Source organism: Dermochelys coriacea, chromosome 22, assembly GCF_009764565.3.
Source record: "Dermochelys coriacea isolate rDerCor1 chromosome 22, rDerCor1.pri.v4, whole genome shotgun sequence".
NCBI classification, from domain to species: Eukaryota; Metazoa; Chordata; order Testudines; family Dermochelyidae; genus Dermochelys; species Dermochelys coriacea.
Window position 1 is genome coordinate 18,238,784 of NC_050089.1, and position 14,216 is coordinate 18,252,999.

Consider the following 14,216-nt stretch of genomic DNA (forward strand, 5'->3'; position numbering starts at 1 on the left):
GTCATAGTAAGGTAGTTACTGTTGAGCCCCAGGCTTGTAGGGAAAGCTGGAAAAGCTCTTGCCTTGTGTACTTGACCTACAGGCCCCCTGACACCCTCAAATGCCTAGCAGGGATTTGTGAAGGGGAGGCAGGAAGCCAACCACAGTGTCCTCCACAGGCCCAGCCTATTCCTTGGATAGGGGAGAGAGCAGCTCTGCTGATGGCAGAGGGGCTTGTGGCATTGGCTACTGGGTTGCTTTGGCCTTGCACAATCTCCAGGATGCATAGGGTCTGGGATCCTCCTTGTTCTGGAGCAGTTGCCAAGCCCTTCCCTTAGTCTGACTCTGCCCTCTGCTTGCACACACTGCTGTGGGCCTGACCCCACTGTGCCACATACTAGTACACAGAGCACATGGCACTGGAAGGTGTATACATCATTGGAGAGCTCTCTAGTCTCTCCACTCATCTCACTGGCACTATACATTCTTGCTGTCACAGTGACCTGGGATTTTTTATACCCTCGGTGATGTTTTGGGTTTAACTCTTTCCAAGCCCAGATCTGCACCCAGATACCAGGGAGCCCAGGCAGTTGCAGTAAGGGCTTGTGTATCCTTGCAAAGGGCTTTGGAATTCTACTGTTTTCAAACTGCTGTGCATTTTGCTGCAGTTACTAACAGCTGCATACCAATAATGTGCATAGGCCTCTGAGTATCTGGACTCCTTGCTTATCTGGAGACATTACCACAAGGAGAAGCACTTGAGCCTCCTTTCTGAGTACAGATACTGGATTATGCAGAAGCCAATATGCAATTAACCGTCATAATAGGACAGGGAACCTAATGGATTCAAGTCAGGACAGTGCTGGCAGGTTATGTAGCTAAGAGATCTGCATTTATGTGGGGTGAACTGTAAATCTGCAGAGCCTGTGGCTTGTATTATTGAGTCTCCATGTACAGGGTGGAGTGTGAGCCTACAGGGTATTGACTAGCACAGTCTGGCCTGTATGGACTTTGAGGCCTCTTCTCTAAATGTAGGCCCTCAGGATTTGACCGTATGCTCTCTGGGGGATGCCGGACTGGGACTTCAGCTTTCTGCCAAAGTAGTTAGCTGCCTGGGCCCTTTTAATTGCATTGCATGTATTGTGCAGATAATGTTCCAAGGGTCCTGGCAGATGGGAGGTCTTGCAGGCACTTAGGCCCCATATTTAGGCCATGGTAGACAGAGTTTTTATAGACTAGGCAGCTGCCTGGCTTGGGAGAAGGGTGGAGTTTGCCTAGTGCATCTGTCTCTTCCTTTGTCTGTGCATAGCCAATAAAGAGGGCCAGTCCAGGGTGGTTCAAAGAGATTGTGTAGCAAAACCCCTCCCTTTGCTACCAGGTGGTGTGCTGGGGCAAGCCAGATGGTAGTTGCTGGGCAGAAGTCTCTGCACAGGTAATGGGATCAGGGAGGCATCTATTGACTGCACTGCTTACCTTAGGGGGTCACTGCTGCAGCCAGGGCCAAAACCACCGAAGATGGTGGCTGGCAGTTGAGCTGTCCTTTGTGAGAGCTCATGGAGTGTCTGGTCTGTATTCCCAGGAGGCTGTCCAGCACCCAGCCATGTGCTTGGGGACAGGGGAGCACAGCTCACCTCCCTGTCCATGGCCTCAGACTGCAAGGGTAGGATTTGACTAAGACAAAGGGCTCAGTGCCTGGGATCCCTTTCTTTAAGGTAAAGGGTTCCCAGGGGAGCGTAGGGTTTGGAGACAGGTCTGGCTTCAGAATTGGGACAAGTATATGAGGCAGAGGGCCTGGGTCTGGGGTCGAAGTGTTAGCTGTCCCTGACTAGCATGATCCAGGCTTGCTGTCTGGCTGCGCCCAAGGCTGGGGGATGGCCAGGGAGTAGTTCTACTCCTTAATGTCTGGCTCAGGCTGTTGTGCTTTGGCAAGTGGCAGTCAGTCCCTTTCCTAGGTGCTCAGGCTCAGAGCTATGGCGTGGAGTGTAAGAGAGTCTCTCCACACCCAACATGGAAGGAATAGGGTGGGTGTCCGCTTCCTGGATTGGTGCAGGGTATCATCACCCTCTCTATTCTGTGCACTGCAGTAAGACCCCGATTTCCCCTCCCTTCCATGCTAGGGGCCCATTCCAGCCCTAAAAACTCATCCCTGAGAATGGTCCTTCCATCCCACAGTACCTCATTATGCCAGCCCAGGAGAGACTTATGCCATGGCTCAGCTACCCATGGGTGTTCCTGCTTTGGGGATAGTGAACACTGCGGCATGGTGCCAGCTGGAGGTTTAACGCGCCCTCGTTTATGTGCTGTCTTGCTCTCTTCAGAGTCTACATTGGGGAGAGCCTGACTCTCCCGCCTGTTCTCTCTGGACCTGTGGGTTGATGGTCACTGTAGGGCTGGGGAGTGCATAAACCCTCAGGCAGTGGCTGGAGGCATCAGGTTGTGGGAGGAGGCATAACGGGTGAGATAGGTACCTCACAGACAGGATGGGAAGGTTGCTCCTGCATATCCCTGTCCCTCCTAGCAGGAGAGCGAGAGCCTCTGGGCACTTTATCTGCTCCAGCTATAGGGGGAGACTTTCCACTCTGAGCAAGGCTGGACTGGGAGCCTGGGATTCCACAGGCAGCTGGGCCGAGGGGGAAAAGGGCCAGGTGGGTGCTGGGAATTTGCTGTGGGACTATTGTCAGAGGGATGCACCCCATTTTCTTAGAATATTCAGATTTAACCCACTCCAAACATGGGGCCTGGCTTCCCAACCCAGCCCCTTCTGTGTCTCTTGGCTGAGCGGGAAGCTGATGTTGTGCCCTTGCCCTCAGCAGTCTGGTCCCCAGAATGAAAGGGAGGTGGTTCTGAAAGCACCTACAGCCCTGTGAATCCACCGCAATGGAGCACAGGAATGTCTGGGGCAGTCCAGCTTGGTTGGGGCTCTGCCTGAGCCAAAGGCCAGGCTGTGCTTGGGCCTGGACATCCACCCCCAATATTATTAATCATCTTTGCTATAGTAATCCCTCAGGACTAAGCAAGAATGGGGTCTGCTGGGCTAGGTGTCAGAGCCTGGCAGGCTGCCCTTGCCCCCCCCCTTGTGAATCCTTCTGGTGGCCAGCGCAGTGCAAGGGGCCATGAGGTGCCTGGTGCAGGCTTCCCAGGGTGAGGCTGTGGAGGGGGCAGCCAGGCACTGGGTTCCTGAGGTGACTATCCCCCTCTTTTATCGAGGGCCTTTCTGTCTGAGGCCATCCCCACTGTTCCCCCAACAGGAAGCTGACCTGGCCCACAGGTGGAGCCCACACTCACCCCCTCTCTTGAATGTCCTTTGCCCCCTGCAGTGCTTGCCCCCTGGGTCTCCCAGCCTGTCTCAGCCTCTCCCATCCCAGTCAGGTCAGGATCATCAACCGCCATTGCACAGGGAGGGTGTATATCTTGCCAAAGGTCATGCAGCGTGTCAGTGGCACAGCTGGGAATAGAACCCAGGTGTCTGTAAATGCATCCGATGAAGTGAGCTGTAGCTCACGAAAGCTTATGCTCTAATAAATTTGTTAGTCTCTAAGGTGCCACAAGTACTCCTTTTCTTTTTGCGAATACAGACTAACACGGCTGCTACTCTGAAACCTTTGATACAACTGGGTGTCCTGACTCTGTCCTGTGTTATAACCACAAGACCATAATTCTCCTCACCCAGGCTCAGAGGAGGATGGGGGATCCTTTTTCCCAGGCTGCATCTGGCTGGGGTGGGGGAGGGAGTCCTGTTTACTCAGAACTGACTCAGGCTGGAGCTGCAGTTTTCACTCACACTGCCTGATTCACCGTCCAGAAATAGCCCTGTGTAGTGTGCATGGAGAGCCATGCAGCTCTCCAGCCTGGAGCTGTAGTCTATGTAATTAGTCTATCTCTGACTCCCAGCCGGTCACGTGTCTCCCACGGGGCAGCAGCTTGGCACCCTGCATGGAGTGGTGCTGAATCCAGGTGGGCGAGAGGGTGAAAGTGAATTGCTTCCCTGCAGGAACATCCGATGGACCATGAAAGTGGGGCTGGATCCCTCTGTGAGTATGTGGACCTGTGGGGAGGAGGTTATGTGGAGGTGGGGCTAGCAGGAGCAGCTGTGAGCTGGGTGCTGAATCCCTTTGAGCCATGGGGAGCACTTCTTTTGTGGCTGCTGCAGTTCACCCCCTCGGTCTCTAGCCAGGGTCAGTGCAGATTGGAAAGGCTGCTGCAAGGCTTTTTGTGCACCACTACCCCGGCTTTCTTTTGTTTCCCTTTCTTTCATTGCTCTGCCCAGACCTTTGCCCCATTCTCCTCCCTCGCTCTACCTGGGCTGGGAATGCACTTGGAGCGGAGTGGGTGCTTGCGCGGCTGTGCTATTTCAAAACTAAACTCACTCTGCTCTGTGGCCTGTCAGTCATTGTTCAACAGTGGCCCAGGACTGGAATAGCAGGGGGCTGCAGGTTTGTACTGAGGGCATTGGCAGAGCTGTGGGATGGAGGTCGGTCTTCATTGTCCCTCTCATGCTATGTGTGGTGCCTGCTGCTGTACAATCAGTCCTTGATTTTCATCCCTTTCCCAAAAGCTGTCAAGGCCCAGTGTCTGCCATCTGGGTTCTTCAGAGACTTCATCTCAACTTGCAGAGCTGTTTAATTGTTGGCAGCACCCTTTGTGGCATGTGACCCGTATCTCTGTGGGTCCATCAAGCCACTGGCTTCCCAGACCAGTTGAGACTGGCTGTGAGACTGAGCTGGTCAGGGTTGTGAGTTTGTGTCTGCATATGTGTATATGCACACACAGCTATTCTTGCTTCCTTAGCAGTCTCCTGCCACTGATTCACATCACAGCACTGGCGTCGGGAAAGCTGGTGGTCACTCATGCGCCCAGGCAGGTGATGGGAGCAGCCTGTTGGGAAGCAGTAGAGGCTGAAAACTTTTTGGAATAAATTCCTGGGATTGGGATTGTCAGGTCTTGGAGAGTGGTAACAAGGGGTTGCAGGCACTTTTGGTTGGGTAGGGCTGCTTGGGAAAGCAACTCAAGGGGTAGCCTGGTCCCCTGCATACTAGACAAGTGCCGTGTGGCTGGTGGTTCCTTGCAGTGGGGGTGGGTACCAGTTAGGGAGAGAACATGGATTAGTGGTTACAGCAGGGCACTTAGAACCTGAAGTTCTGGGATCATCTCCCAGAACTTCCTTGGGCCTGGTGTGTGGCCATGTTAACCTGTATGAAACAAGTGATTCAAACACACCCTTCCCTGCCCTTCCTGTACATTGGAGTGAGTAATAGCACTGTACTCTGGCCCAGAGTCAGGAGTGTCAGTGAGCAACATCTGGCATAGGGGATGGGCGGGGGCAGGAATGTGTTAGGACAGGTTGTGTTGTGTGCACGCTGTGTAACTAATGAGTGACGGGGGCCACTTGTTCACCCAGGTAAACCTGGGGAGCTCTGCAGGCTTTTAGATAGACACTTGTGTCCTCTCACCTCCCAGGAGTGTGTTAATGAATGAGAACCAAGTCCCTCGGCACCAGGTGGGGATTCATGGGGCCTTGGAGAGGCACGGTCCTGCCCCTCATGATCTACCAGGGGTTGAACACTTCACTGTGATTAGGAAATGATTGGTCTTGGCATGTCTGTTTTGTCCCTGTGCTGGTTCTCCTTTGGGGGAGGGGATTGCTTGCCTTTTGTAAATGGGGGGTCCCATATGGGGTGTGATTTGCAGCAGAGTACTAGAGCTTGAGACACTGTAGGTGATCTTGGACGCTGCAGAGAGAGGTGGGGAAGGGTATGGGTCCATGTATTCTGCTCCCCAGGGTGACTAGCAATGTAGATAAATCCCTGCTGTGTGAGTATGACTTTTGTCCTGAGAACATCCCCTTAATAATATGGCACCGGCTTCCGCTTGGTTTCCTACCCTGGTGGGAAGCAAATGCTGCCAGACCCTGGGAGCTCAGATCATGGGAGGGAGAATGCTGTGGAATCAGTGATTCTGGAGGGAGCTGGCAGAAGCAAACCCTTCCTCTGGTTGTTGGAGAAGCAGCTGCCCCAGAAGCAGGTGGGATGCTGTGTCTGGGTTGATTTGCTGGTGGGATTCGAAGAGGACGAGACATTTGTTGGGGTTTCCTTGTTTTCCTTTTCCCCTCCTCAAATGTCCTGGAGCAGCTGGATGGGCTCCACTGAAAGCAGTGTAGGCTGCTTCTATATCTCCTTCAATCCCCACTCCAGGGATAGGCAGTCTGGCTCCACACCCATCCAGTGGAGAGGAGGACTCTGGGTGCCTCCCTCTGGGCTATGTGAAGCTGTGCTGCTGAACTGTCTCAGTGGCCAAGGCATGAAGCTCAGATTGAGCTTCACAGCTCATTCAATATCTCCAGGTGCCCTTCTGGCCAGTAATGTCTTGATACAAATCCAAGTCCTGGGAGAAGCCCTGCTCTTGAAACAGCCCCTGGCACCAACAGGCAATTGGTTCAACTGAAGTGCTTTAGTCTTATTTTGGCTTTAAACCAAACTTAGTTCTGTTTAGCTTTAGTTGCTTAGGAATCAATTTAAGCTAAATGGCAGTCAGAGCATCCACACTGGCCTGCTCCAGTTCAGCTAAATGGGCTTAACAAACAATTTAAGCTAACCCAGTACCACTTTCTCATGTATGCCCAGACTCTGCCCCGTGCCCTTGCAGCGGCCTGGGGAGATTTGTTCCAGGCTATTTCCTTATGCTGGGGCCCCTTGTCTCTGGTCCTGAGCATAGTCAGAGTGACTCCTCAAGCCAGCAGTTCGGGTCTGTGAATGCAGCACCGAGCTGCCTAAGCCCAGGGGGTTAGGGTGTCTTGGTGCACCCTGTCTGTTTGTCTGCAGCTGGGCACTCCCTTCTGTGTGGTCTAATGGTCTGAGCATCAGGCATGGAAAGGGAGCTCCTAGAGTTGCAGAGTCCACTGAGTTCCTCATCCTCCTAGGTACCAGCCTGCAGCTACACAACATACATCTACACTGGAATAAGAGATCTGTGGCACAGCCATGGCTGGCCCAGGTCAGCTAATGTGGGCATGTGGGGCTTGGGCTAAACATTGCTGTGCAGTTGTTCAGGCTCAGGTGGGAGCCTGGGCCCTGGAACTGTCCCACCTCGCAGAGTCCCAGAGCTCGGGCTCCAGCCTGAGCCTGAACATCTGCACAGCAATTTTACAGCCCTGCAGCCCGAGACTTGTGAGCCCGAGTTGGCTGACCTGGGCCAGCCACAGGTGTTTAATTGCTGTGTACATGTACTCAGAGGGTCTTTCATCCACGGCTTTTAAACCCAACTTCCTGTCTGCTCTCCATGGACATTACAGGTCCCCTCAGCACAACTGGCAGCAAGAGAGGTTCATCCCCAGGCACCTGAGCCAGAATTTCTCCTCCCATCATTTGTGGGCTGCTTAATGGCATCTGCCCCAAAGGTGGCTGCAATTCAGTGGGACTGCACATGCATCCTGGAGGATCCCTGGCTCCCTGGGTGAAGCCCTGTTAGCGAGATGCAGCTGGATGCCTCTGTGTTGAGGATTCCCTGAGAATGCATGGGGATAAACTTTCCCCATGTTGGCCAGGCTAGAGATGGGGAGGCTTTGGAACGAGCATCCCTTCCTTATCTGGCTCACTGCCATGTGATCCAGGCCCGGTTATGCATGCTAGAAATGACATGGCAGCAGGAGATGGGAAGAGATGAATGTTCATGATGTCTGGGCACTTTACTGGGAGAGCTGTATTATGGCTTGGTCCAAGCAGGTGTCTGTGTCCCCTGTTTCTTCCCCCCAGGACTCAGTCCCATCTGTGAGGCCCAAAAGAACAAGGCCAGTATGCGGGGGAGTGAGGGGTGGGGGGGTCAGTGTTTTAGTTCAACACGAGTGTCACTTCAGGGAGTTTGATGTCACAGGGTGATGCAGGAATAGAGTGCAAGAGGGGAAAGCCCAGGGCAGTGGGGCCTGGGTTCACATGCCTTCCTGTTCCTGCTTGCTTGGCCCCCCATATCTGTGTGAGGACCCATCCCACCAGGCAACCCACCCATCCCTTCCTCCCTGTAACCCTTGCCCAGGAGCGTCAGCGCCTGGAGACCATCCTGAACCTGTGCGCGGAATACACCAGAACTGATGGCATCACAGACACAGGCAACTCGCACCAGCACTTCCCGAGTGACGGAGATGCCACCACCAACATCCTGACAGCCAGGAGGCACTCCAAGGGCTCAGCCAGCCTGGCTGCCTTGGGCCTTGGCAAGGCCATAGTGGAGACTGGAGAGGCCACAGGGACCCAGCAGAGGGAGAGTCTGGAGAAATCAGATGAGGAGAATCTGAAGGAGGAATGTAGCAGCACAGAGAGCACGCACCACGAGGTGAGGGGAGGCCGGGCCCAGTGCATGGAGAGCACCCACCATGAGGGATGGGGGTTTAGGGCCTCCCCAGCATGGAGAGCACCCACCATGAGGTGGGGGGGATCCCCACATGGTGCAGAGCACACACCACAAGGTGCGTGTGGGCGGGGCCCACAGCACAAGAGAGCACCTGCCCTGAGGTGAGGGGGTGGAGGTTGGGAGTTTTTTTGGGGGGCGGGGGAGGAGGAATGTCCTGCAGGGGACCCTGCTGCTGCTGGATTCAGATGTGCTTATGACCCAATCTGGGCATGGGCAGTGGTGGGTTTCTGGGTGTATCAACACAAAACCCCATGTATGGGACTACAAGGTTGACTGGTGGCCAGTGGAATCCCATGGGGGCACTGGTAGCAGGTGCTGGGTGGAGGGGGCTGTCACTGTGCATGCTCACCTCCATCGAGAGTCACACATTGTGCCTGATGCACCCCCATCTCTGCCCTACCTTGGAGGGCTGTCGCTGGTGGGCTGATGGGTTGGGAGTGGCTGTGAGCTCTAGGGCAGGGCCCTCTTTTTGCTGAAGTGTTGTGTGCACTCCCTATTCTGCAAATAGCAAATAAGCAGTCCCCCAGTGATGTCGCCGTTTCTCCCAAGCAGCACGAGGACTTAACGGGCTCCAAGACCAAGGAGGCTGCCATGCTGGAAGAGGAGTGGGTGCGGGTACTGGGCCATGTGGATGACCTCAAGAGCCATGTCAAGGAACTGGAGCAGCAGCTGCAGGAGTCGTCCCATGAGGTGGAGGGAAACCCTTTCTACTGCTCCTGGGGTGGTGGAAGGGTGCAGGACACTCACTGGGGGCCAAGGTGGAGCCCGGCTGGGCTCTATTCCCCTTAGACTGGGGAAGGCAGGGAAGGACCTGGACCAGAGCCTTAAATCTGACCCCTTCAAAGTTTTGTTTGTTTGGTGGGGGAGGGAAGAATGGAGGGTCAGAACTAACCCTGACAGGTTGGGTCTGGCTCTGACTTGAGGCTTCATGGGGCCTGTTTCTAATTCCCATGTTTGATGGAGCTGAGATCTCATGGGGAGAGCATGTGAGGTCTGAGAATCATTGAACCTGAGCCATTAGCCTCAGCCCTGACCTCCATCTGGGCCTGAACCAAAACCAGTTGCCCTCCTTGGCTCATCTCTGCCAGCAGAGCCATGTCCCACCCAGGCATTGCTGTGCCTCTGTGGGGCCTGCGATGAGGTTGGGAGATGAGGGCTGGTGGGGGCAGCACTGCTGTGACATGGCTGTGTCTGCCTAGGCGGAGATGGAACGGGCACTACTGCAAGGGGAGCAGGAGTCGGAAGTGATACAGCTGCAGCAGGAACAGAAGATTGTGCAGCAGATGCAAGAGAAACTATGCGAGCTGGACTCCAGCATCCAGAAGGAGCGGGACAAGGTAAACCCCAGAGCTGAGAGTTCTCCTGTCTGTGCCTTGGAGCAATGGGTGCAGAGTGCACCCCTAGAAACTGCCCGAGGGGCTGCTGAATCCCAGGTCCCCTCCCTGCTGGAAAGTGTTGTTTCTGCGCACATACTTCTGGCTCCGATGCCGAAGAGACTGACCCATCTGGTCACCCGCTGATCTTCGGGGAGAATGGCATAGGTTCTGTGCACTGCACACACTGGCCATCCGTCCCCAAGAAAGCCTGTTTCATCTGCCTCTCGGCCCCGCTTCTCAAAGGGTTTTCCATCACCTGGTGGGCATCTAAAGTGCCATTTCCATGAGGAGGGCTGCCCCAGGCACGTTCACCCCCAGATAAGAGGTGCTGGATTTATTGCAGCCAACTTGAGACAGCACTTCCTCTACTCAGAGCATTTCCCTTCTCTCTGCCGTTGTCTGGGATCCTGGGGCAGACTGGCCACTGGCTTGGGAGCTTCGTCAGCCTGTCTGGGGTTGGAACTGTCCATTCTTGGGGCTCTGGTGCAGGAGGGCAGCTCCTTTTGGTGCTTGGGGTGCACTTTGGGAGTCACCTTTGCACTCTTTGAACCTTTCCACAAGATGCCAATCTCTGGAGCTTTCTTTGTTGGCCTCAGCCTTCACCTGGGCAGCACATGGGTTACTTGTCCGTCATGCCCCCTTGCTTCCTACACTGGCCTTGGTGTATAAGGTTTTGCAGTGAGTTTGTCAGTTCTCTATATGCCCCACCAATCGACAGCTCCAGGTGCTTGTGTGCAAGTGGTGATGACAGCTGCAGTGCTTAGCTTGCTGGAGACCCTCGTGTCACTCCATTTAAAGCATCATTCAGTTTTGACCATGATGCTACCAAAGGGTCATTAATTTCCCAGCTTGTTGCCTGAGTCATGGTTCCCAGAATGCTGGAGAGGAGGGGGACAAGAGCCAGAATGCACCTTCCAAAGACCATTATCTCAGCCTCCCTTCCAGATCTGGGGTCTTGCTTGCTGTATGCTTCTTAACAGGGGAAACAACACCTCCACGCCCAGGCAGAAATGCGCTCAACTCCAGAAAGACATCTGAATGCAGCTTCCTCTGTGGTACCTATTGCAATCTTCCAACACTCAACCCTGAATGTCCCCTGCAATAACCTCTGAGGACAAACTGTACCCCATTTCCATCAGAAACTGCACCCAAACCCCGCTTCCTGCTGATGATTTCTGCCCTTTACAGCAACAGAACCCTCTGCTGGTGCCCCCTCAGAACTGCATATCCACACAGGGACCTATCTCAAGGAGTCTTGTTGGAGACGATCCATTCCCATGCAGGAAGGTAACTGACTGCACTGGAGTGCAGTCCCAGGCTTGCCCGGAATGTTTTCACTCTGTGGAGCAAGGATCAGTGGGAGCTGAGCACATTTCCAACAGTGAGATCAACTTTCACTCTCGTCCAGCTCTCTTGGAACCTTTGCCCTTGTCCCTCCAGGGATTCCATACTGGCCCACACAGTGAATGGATGTTTGTGCGGGCCTTGCCCTCTCCATGGCAACCCTGTGAGGTGTAGCCATGCTGGCACCAAGGCTAAAAATGCACCAGGTCCTGATTCATTTCATTGGTGACACTTTCTGAGGCTGGACAAGGTGAAGCCTGTGAGTGGCAGGATGCAGGCAGCCCCTCCTGCACAGATGCAATGTGCTGGGCTTGTTTTTTTTTAAATTTTACAGTCCTTTTACAAACCATTCCTAGTGAAACAACCAGCTCCATATGGAGTCAGGAGAGGGACTAAAAGAAACCACACTCCCAAAGTCTCTGCCGTCTTAACCTTTCGCTTTCCTAATCAGTCAGCACTAACTCTCTCTAACGGCGCCCACTCTGAAATGTGTCTCTAATCCCTCATGCCTCTGCATGCTATGGGGTCTCCATAACCTCCAGCACTTGTGCACACTGCAAACACCTGGGCCTAACTGGGGCAGCTGTTCTTTAGCAATGCTGGTTCCTTGAGACATGTACTCTGAGCTGCCCTGGGACAGGAATCGGTGCTTCTGGGCTAGCACCTAAATCCACCTGTTAGTATAAATTCAGATCTCCATTAACCCTGTGGGAGCATGTGAGAGAGAGAGAGAGACATGGATCACTGTTTGTAATGTTCCTGGTTTTTAAATTTCCTTCCCAACATTTAACTACATGGTGCAGACAGAGGAGAAGGTGCAGGGGGCACATTAGGGACAGTCAGAGTAACTGCAGCTGGACATGTGCCTCTGGGAATATTGTTTGCTTTACACAAAATATGATGAAAAATCAAAGCTAATAGACTTTGATATTTGACTTGGGTTGAGAATTCAAGCTTTCTTATATGATCTTTATTCACCCTGGTCTGAGTGAACAGCATGGAAATCCATTCTTCACTAGTGAGCAGCCCCATTGGCTGCTCCTCTGCTTACCAATTGTTAGTGGCATAACATCCCTGGATCCAGGTTAATTTGGGGACACGGTTGCCCATTCTAGCCTTGCTGTAACCAGCTCCTATGACCCACTTATGGTTGTAGTGTAGATGGGTTCTTGGTGTATCTAGTAGTCTATCCTGTGGGGCTCTGACATGCACAGAGAGTGTGGATTCTCATGTTGATAGGGTCTCATACTCTGTCTCTTTTGATTACAATGGAGTGTTTACTGGCCTCTTGCTAGGAGTTGGCAGAGGGAGAGGGGGATTGGGTTAGCTCCTTGGAGAATGTTACTCCTACATTTTTTTGCATCGTGATTCTGATGGTTTAACCCCCACCCCAAGGTGAAGGAAATATCCTGCGTGGCATTCTGGCTCTGCCGGTATTCTTGGGTTCTTTCATGGGCTAATTGGGGTGATGATGTGAGCTTCAGCATGGAGAGCTAGTTGGAGGCTGAGCACCTTGGGGAGCAGGGATGGATTTGCTGCCAAGAGGCTTGTTGGTAGCCACAAGGTATAGAGATGAAGGGCAGAGCATAGTTCCATTCCGTCAGACCTGGTGTAAATTTGGGGTGACAGTGATGTAAAACTGGTGAGAGTGAGGGGAGAGTCAGGCCTGGAACTCTCTAGGTCACCACCTCCCTCCCCTCTGGCCACTGCAGGAGCATTCATTATGGTCTGTCTGTTCTGTGGAGATGCCCCTGTGCCCCGCACCTGGTATGCCCCACTTCATACTGGGAGCTGCATATGTAATGTTTCCTGGGAGCTCCTTAATTCTAAGGAGGATTTTGCCTATGGCTTTGATGTGGTGACTCTGCTTGCAATGGGGGGTGAGTCTGCCCCAGCTTGCAGTGCAGAGCAATGAGGCCTCTCTGATTAAAGCGAGCCTCCTGGCTTTCACACTGAAGTGCAGTAGACACCTTGAGTACATGGGGGTTTCTTGCCAGTCTGGAGACGTGACTCACTCCGCAGCACTTTGTCAAGTTAAACAAGCCATCTGGCATGAGGATGCTGGCATGCTTGCGGATTGTTAAAAGGCAGCAGACTACTGCAGGGATGAGGAGGTGGCAGGATACTTGATGCAGCTCTGCCTAGGAATTCTTTTGTCACTGAGAAGCAACTGACTTTAGAGGATGTAACTAGCTGGGCTTGTATGGCAAATTCTTTTCTGTTATTAGAAATGAATTGTGTGATTTCATGCATGTGCATGTGTAGATAGGTATTATAGTGTTGTCTGAAATGCTGGGTGGTCATGAACCTTACTCACATCAGTCTAGTAGTGCAGGACATCTGGCAATGTTTGGCACTGGAAATTTGAACCCCAAAAGCATAACATTAGTGGTTAAAGATTTCCTAGAAAACTGCAGGAGTTTGTTTGGATGAGTCCAAACCCTCCATTTAGCAGCCTCTGAGTGTGATGGGGAGAGCATGGATCTCTTGTTTTGGAGACAGTCTACAGCCTTCCAAGGCCTGTGCCCATGTAACTGTATGGAGGGGTGGCACTCAGAGTTATAAGGTGCAAATACTCTGAGGGATTGCTTTCTAGTGCTTAGAGTATGGGTCAGGGAGTCTGGACTGCTGAGTTCTATTTATGGCTCAACACTGACTTCCTTTGTGTTCTGAAACAAGTCACTTCACTTGTTAGTGCCTCAGCTTACCTAGCCATAAAGTGGGTTTCATAACACTTCCCCTCACTAAAGTGTTGGTAGGGGTAATCAGCTTCTGTTTCTGACTCTTCAGATAAGCGATTCCTAGAAGCCACAGAACATTGTGCCATATGTAGGTAGATGTTGTAAATGCTTGTGGTCACAGGTTCATACTTTTTTAAAAACAATTGTCCAGGTAGCCAGCACTCAGTGCTGAAAACTAGAAATAATAAATTCTAGAGCTGAGCCCAAACTAGTACCCAGATCTTTCATTCATAGATTTTAAGACTAGAAAGGACCATTAAATCATCTAGTCTGACCTCCTATATAATACAAGCCAGATAATTTTATCCAGTTACTGCTGTACTGAGCCCAATACTCATATGATATACTGCAAAAATCTGAACATCCCAAATTTCTC

General features: G+C 52.6%; 1 protein-coding gene across 29 annotated transcripts in view; it reads left to right on the forward strand.

The window, feature by feature from the left end:
* PHLDB1 (pleckstrin homology like domain family B member 1) overlaps window positions 1-14,216 on the forward strand; it is a 121,566-nt gene that overhangs the window by 77,991 nt on the left and 29,359 nt on the right. For all 29 annotated transcript variants that reach the window (XR_006276634.1, XM_043500879.1, XM_043500901.1 and 26 more), the window contains 3 exons: window positions 8,005-8,301; window positions 8,932-9,069; window positions 9,579-9,716. Coding sequence is in view for 28 of the 29 variants with exons in the window: in XM_043500879.1 (XP_043356814.1) it covers window positions 8,005-8,301; window positions 8,932-9,069; window positions 9,579-9,716 (573 nt within the window). In the remaining variant the exon portion in view is untranslated. The remainder of the gene's footprint in view (window positions 1-8,004; window positions 8,302-8,931; window positions 9,070-9,578; window positions 9,717-14,216) is intronic.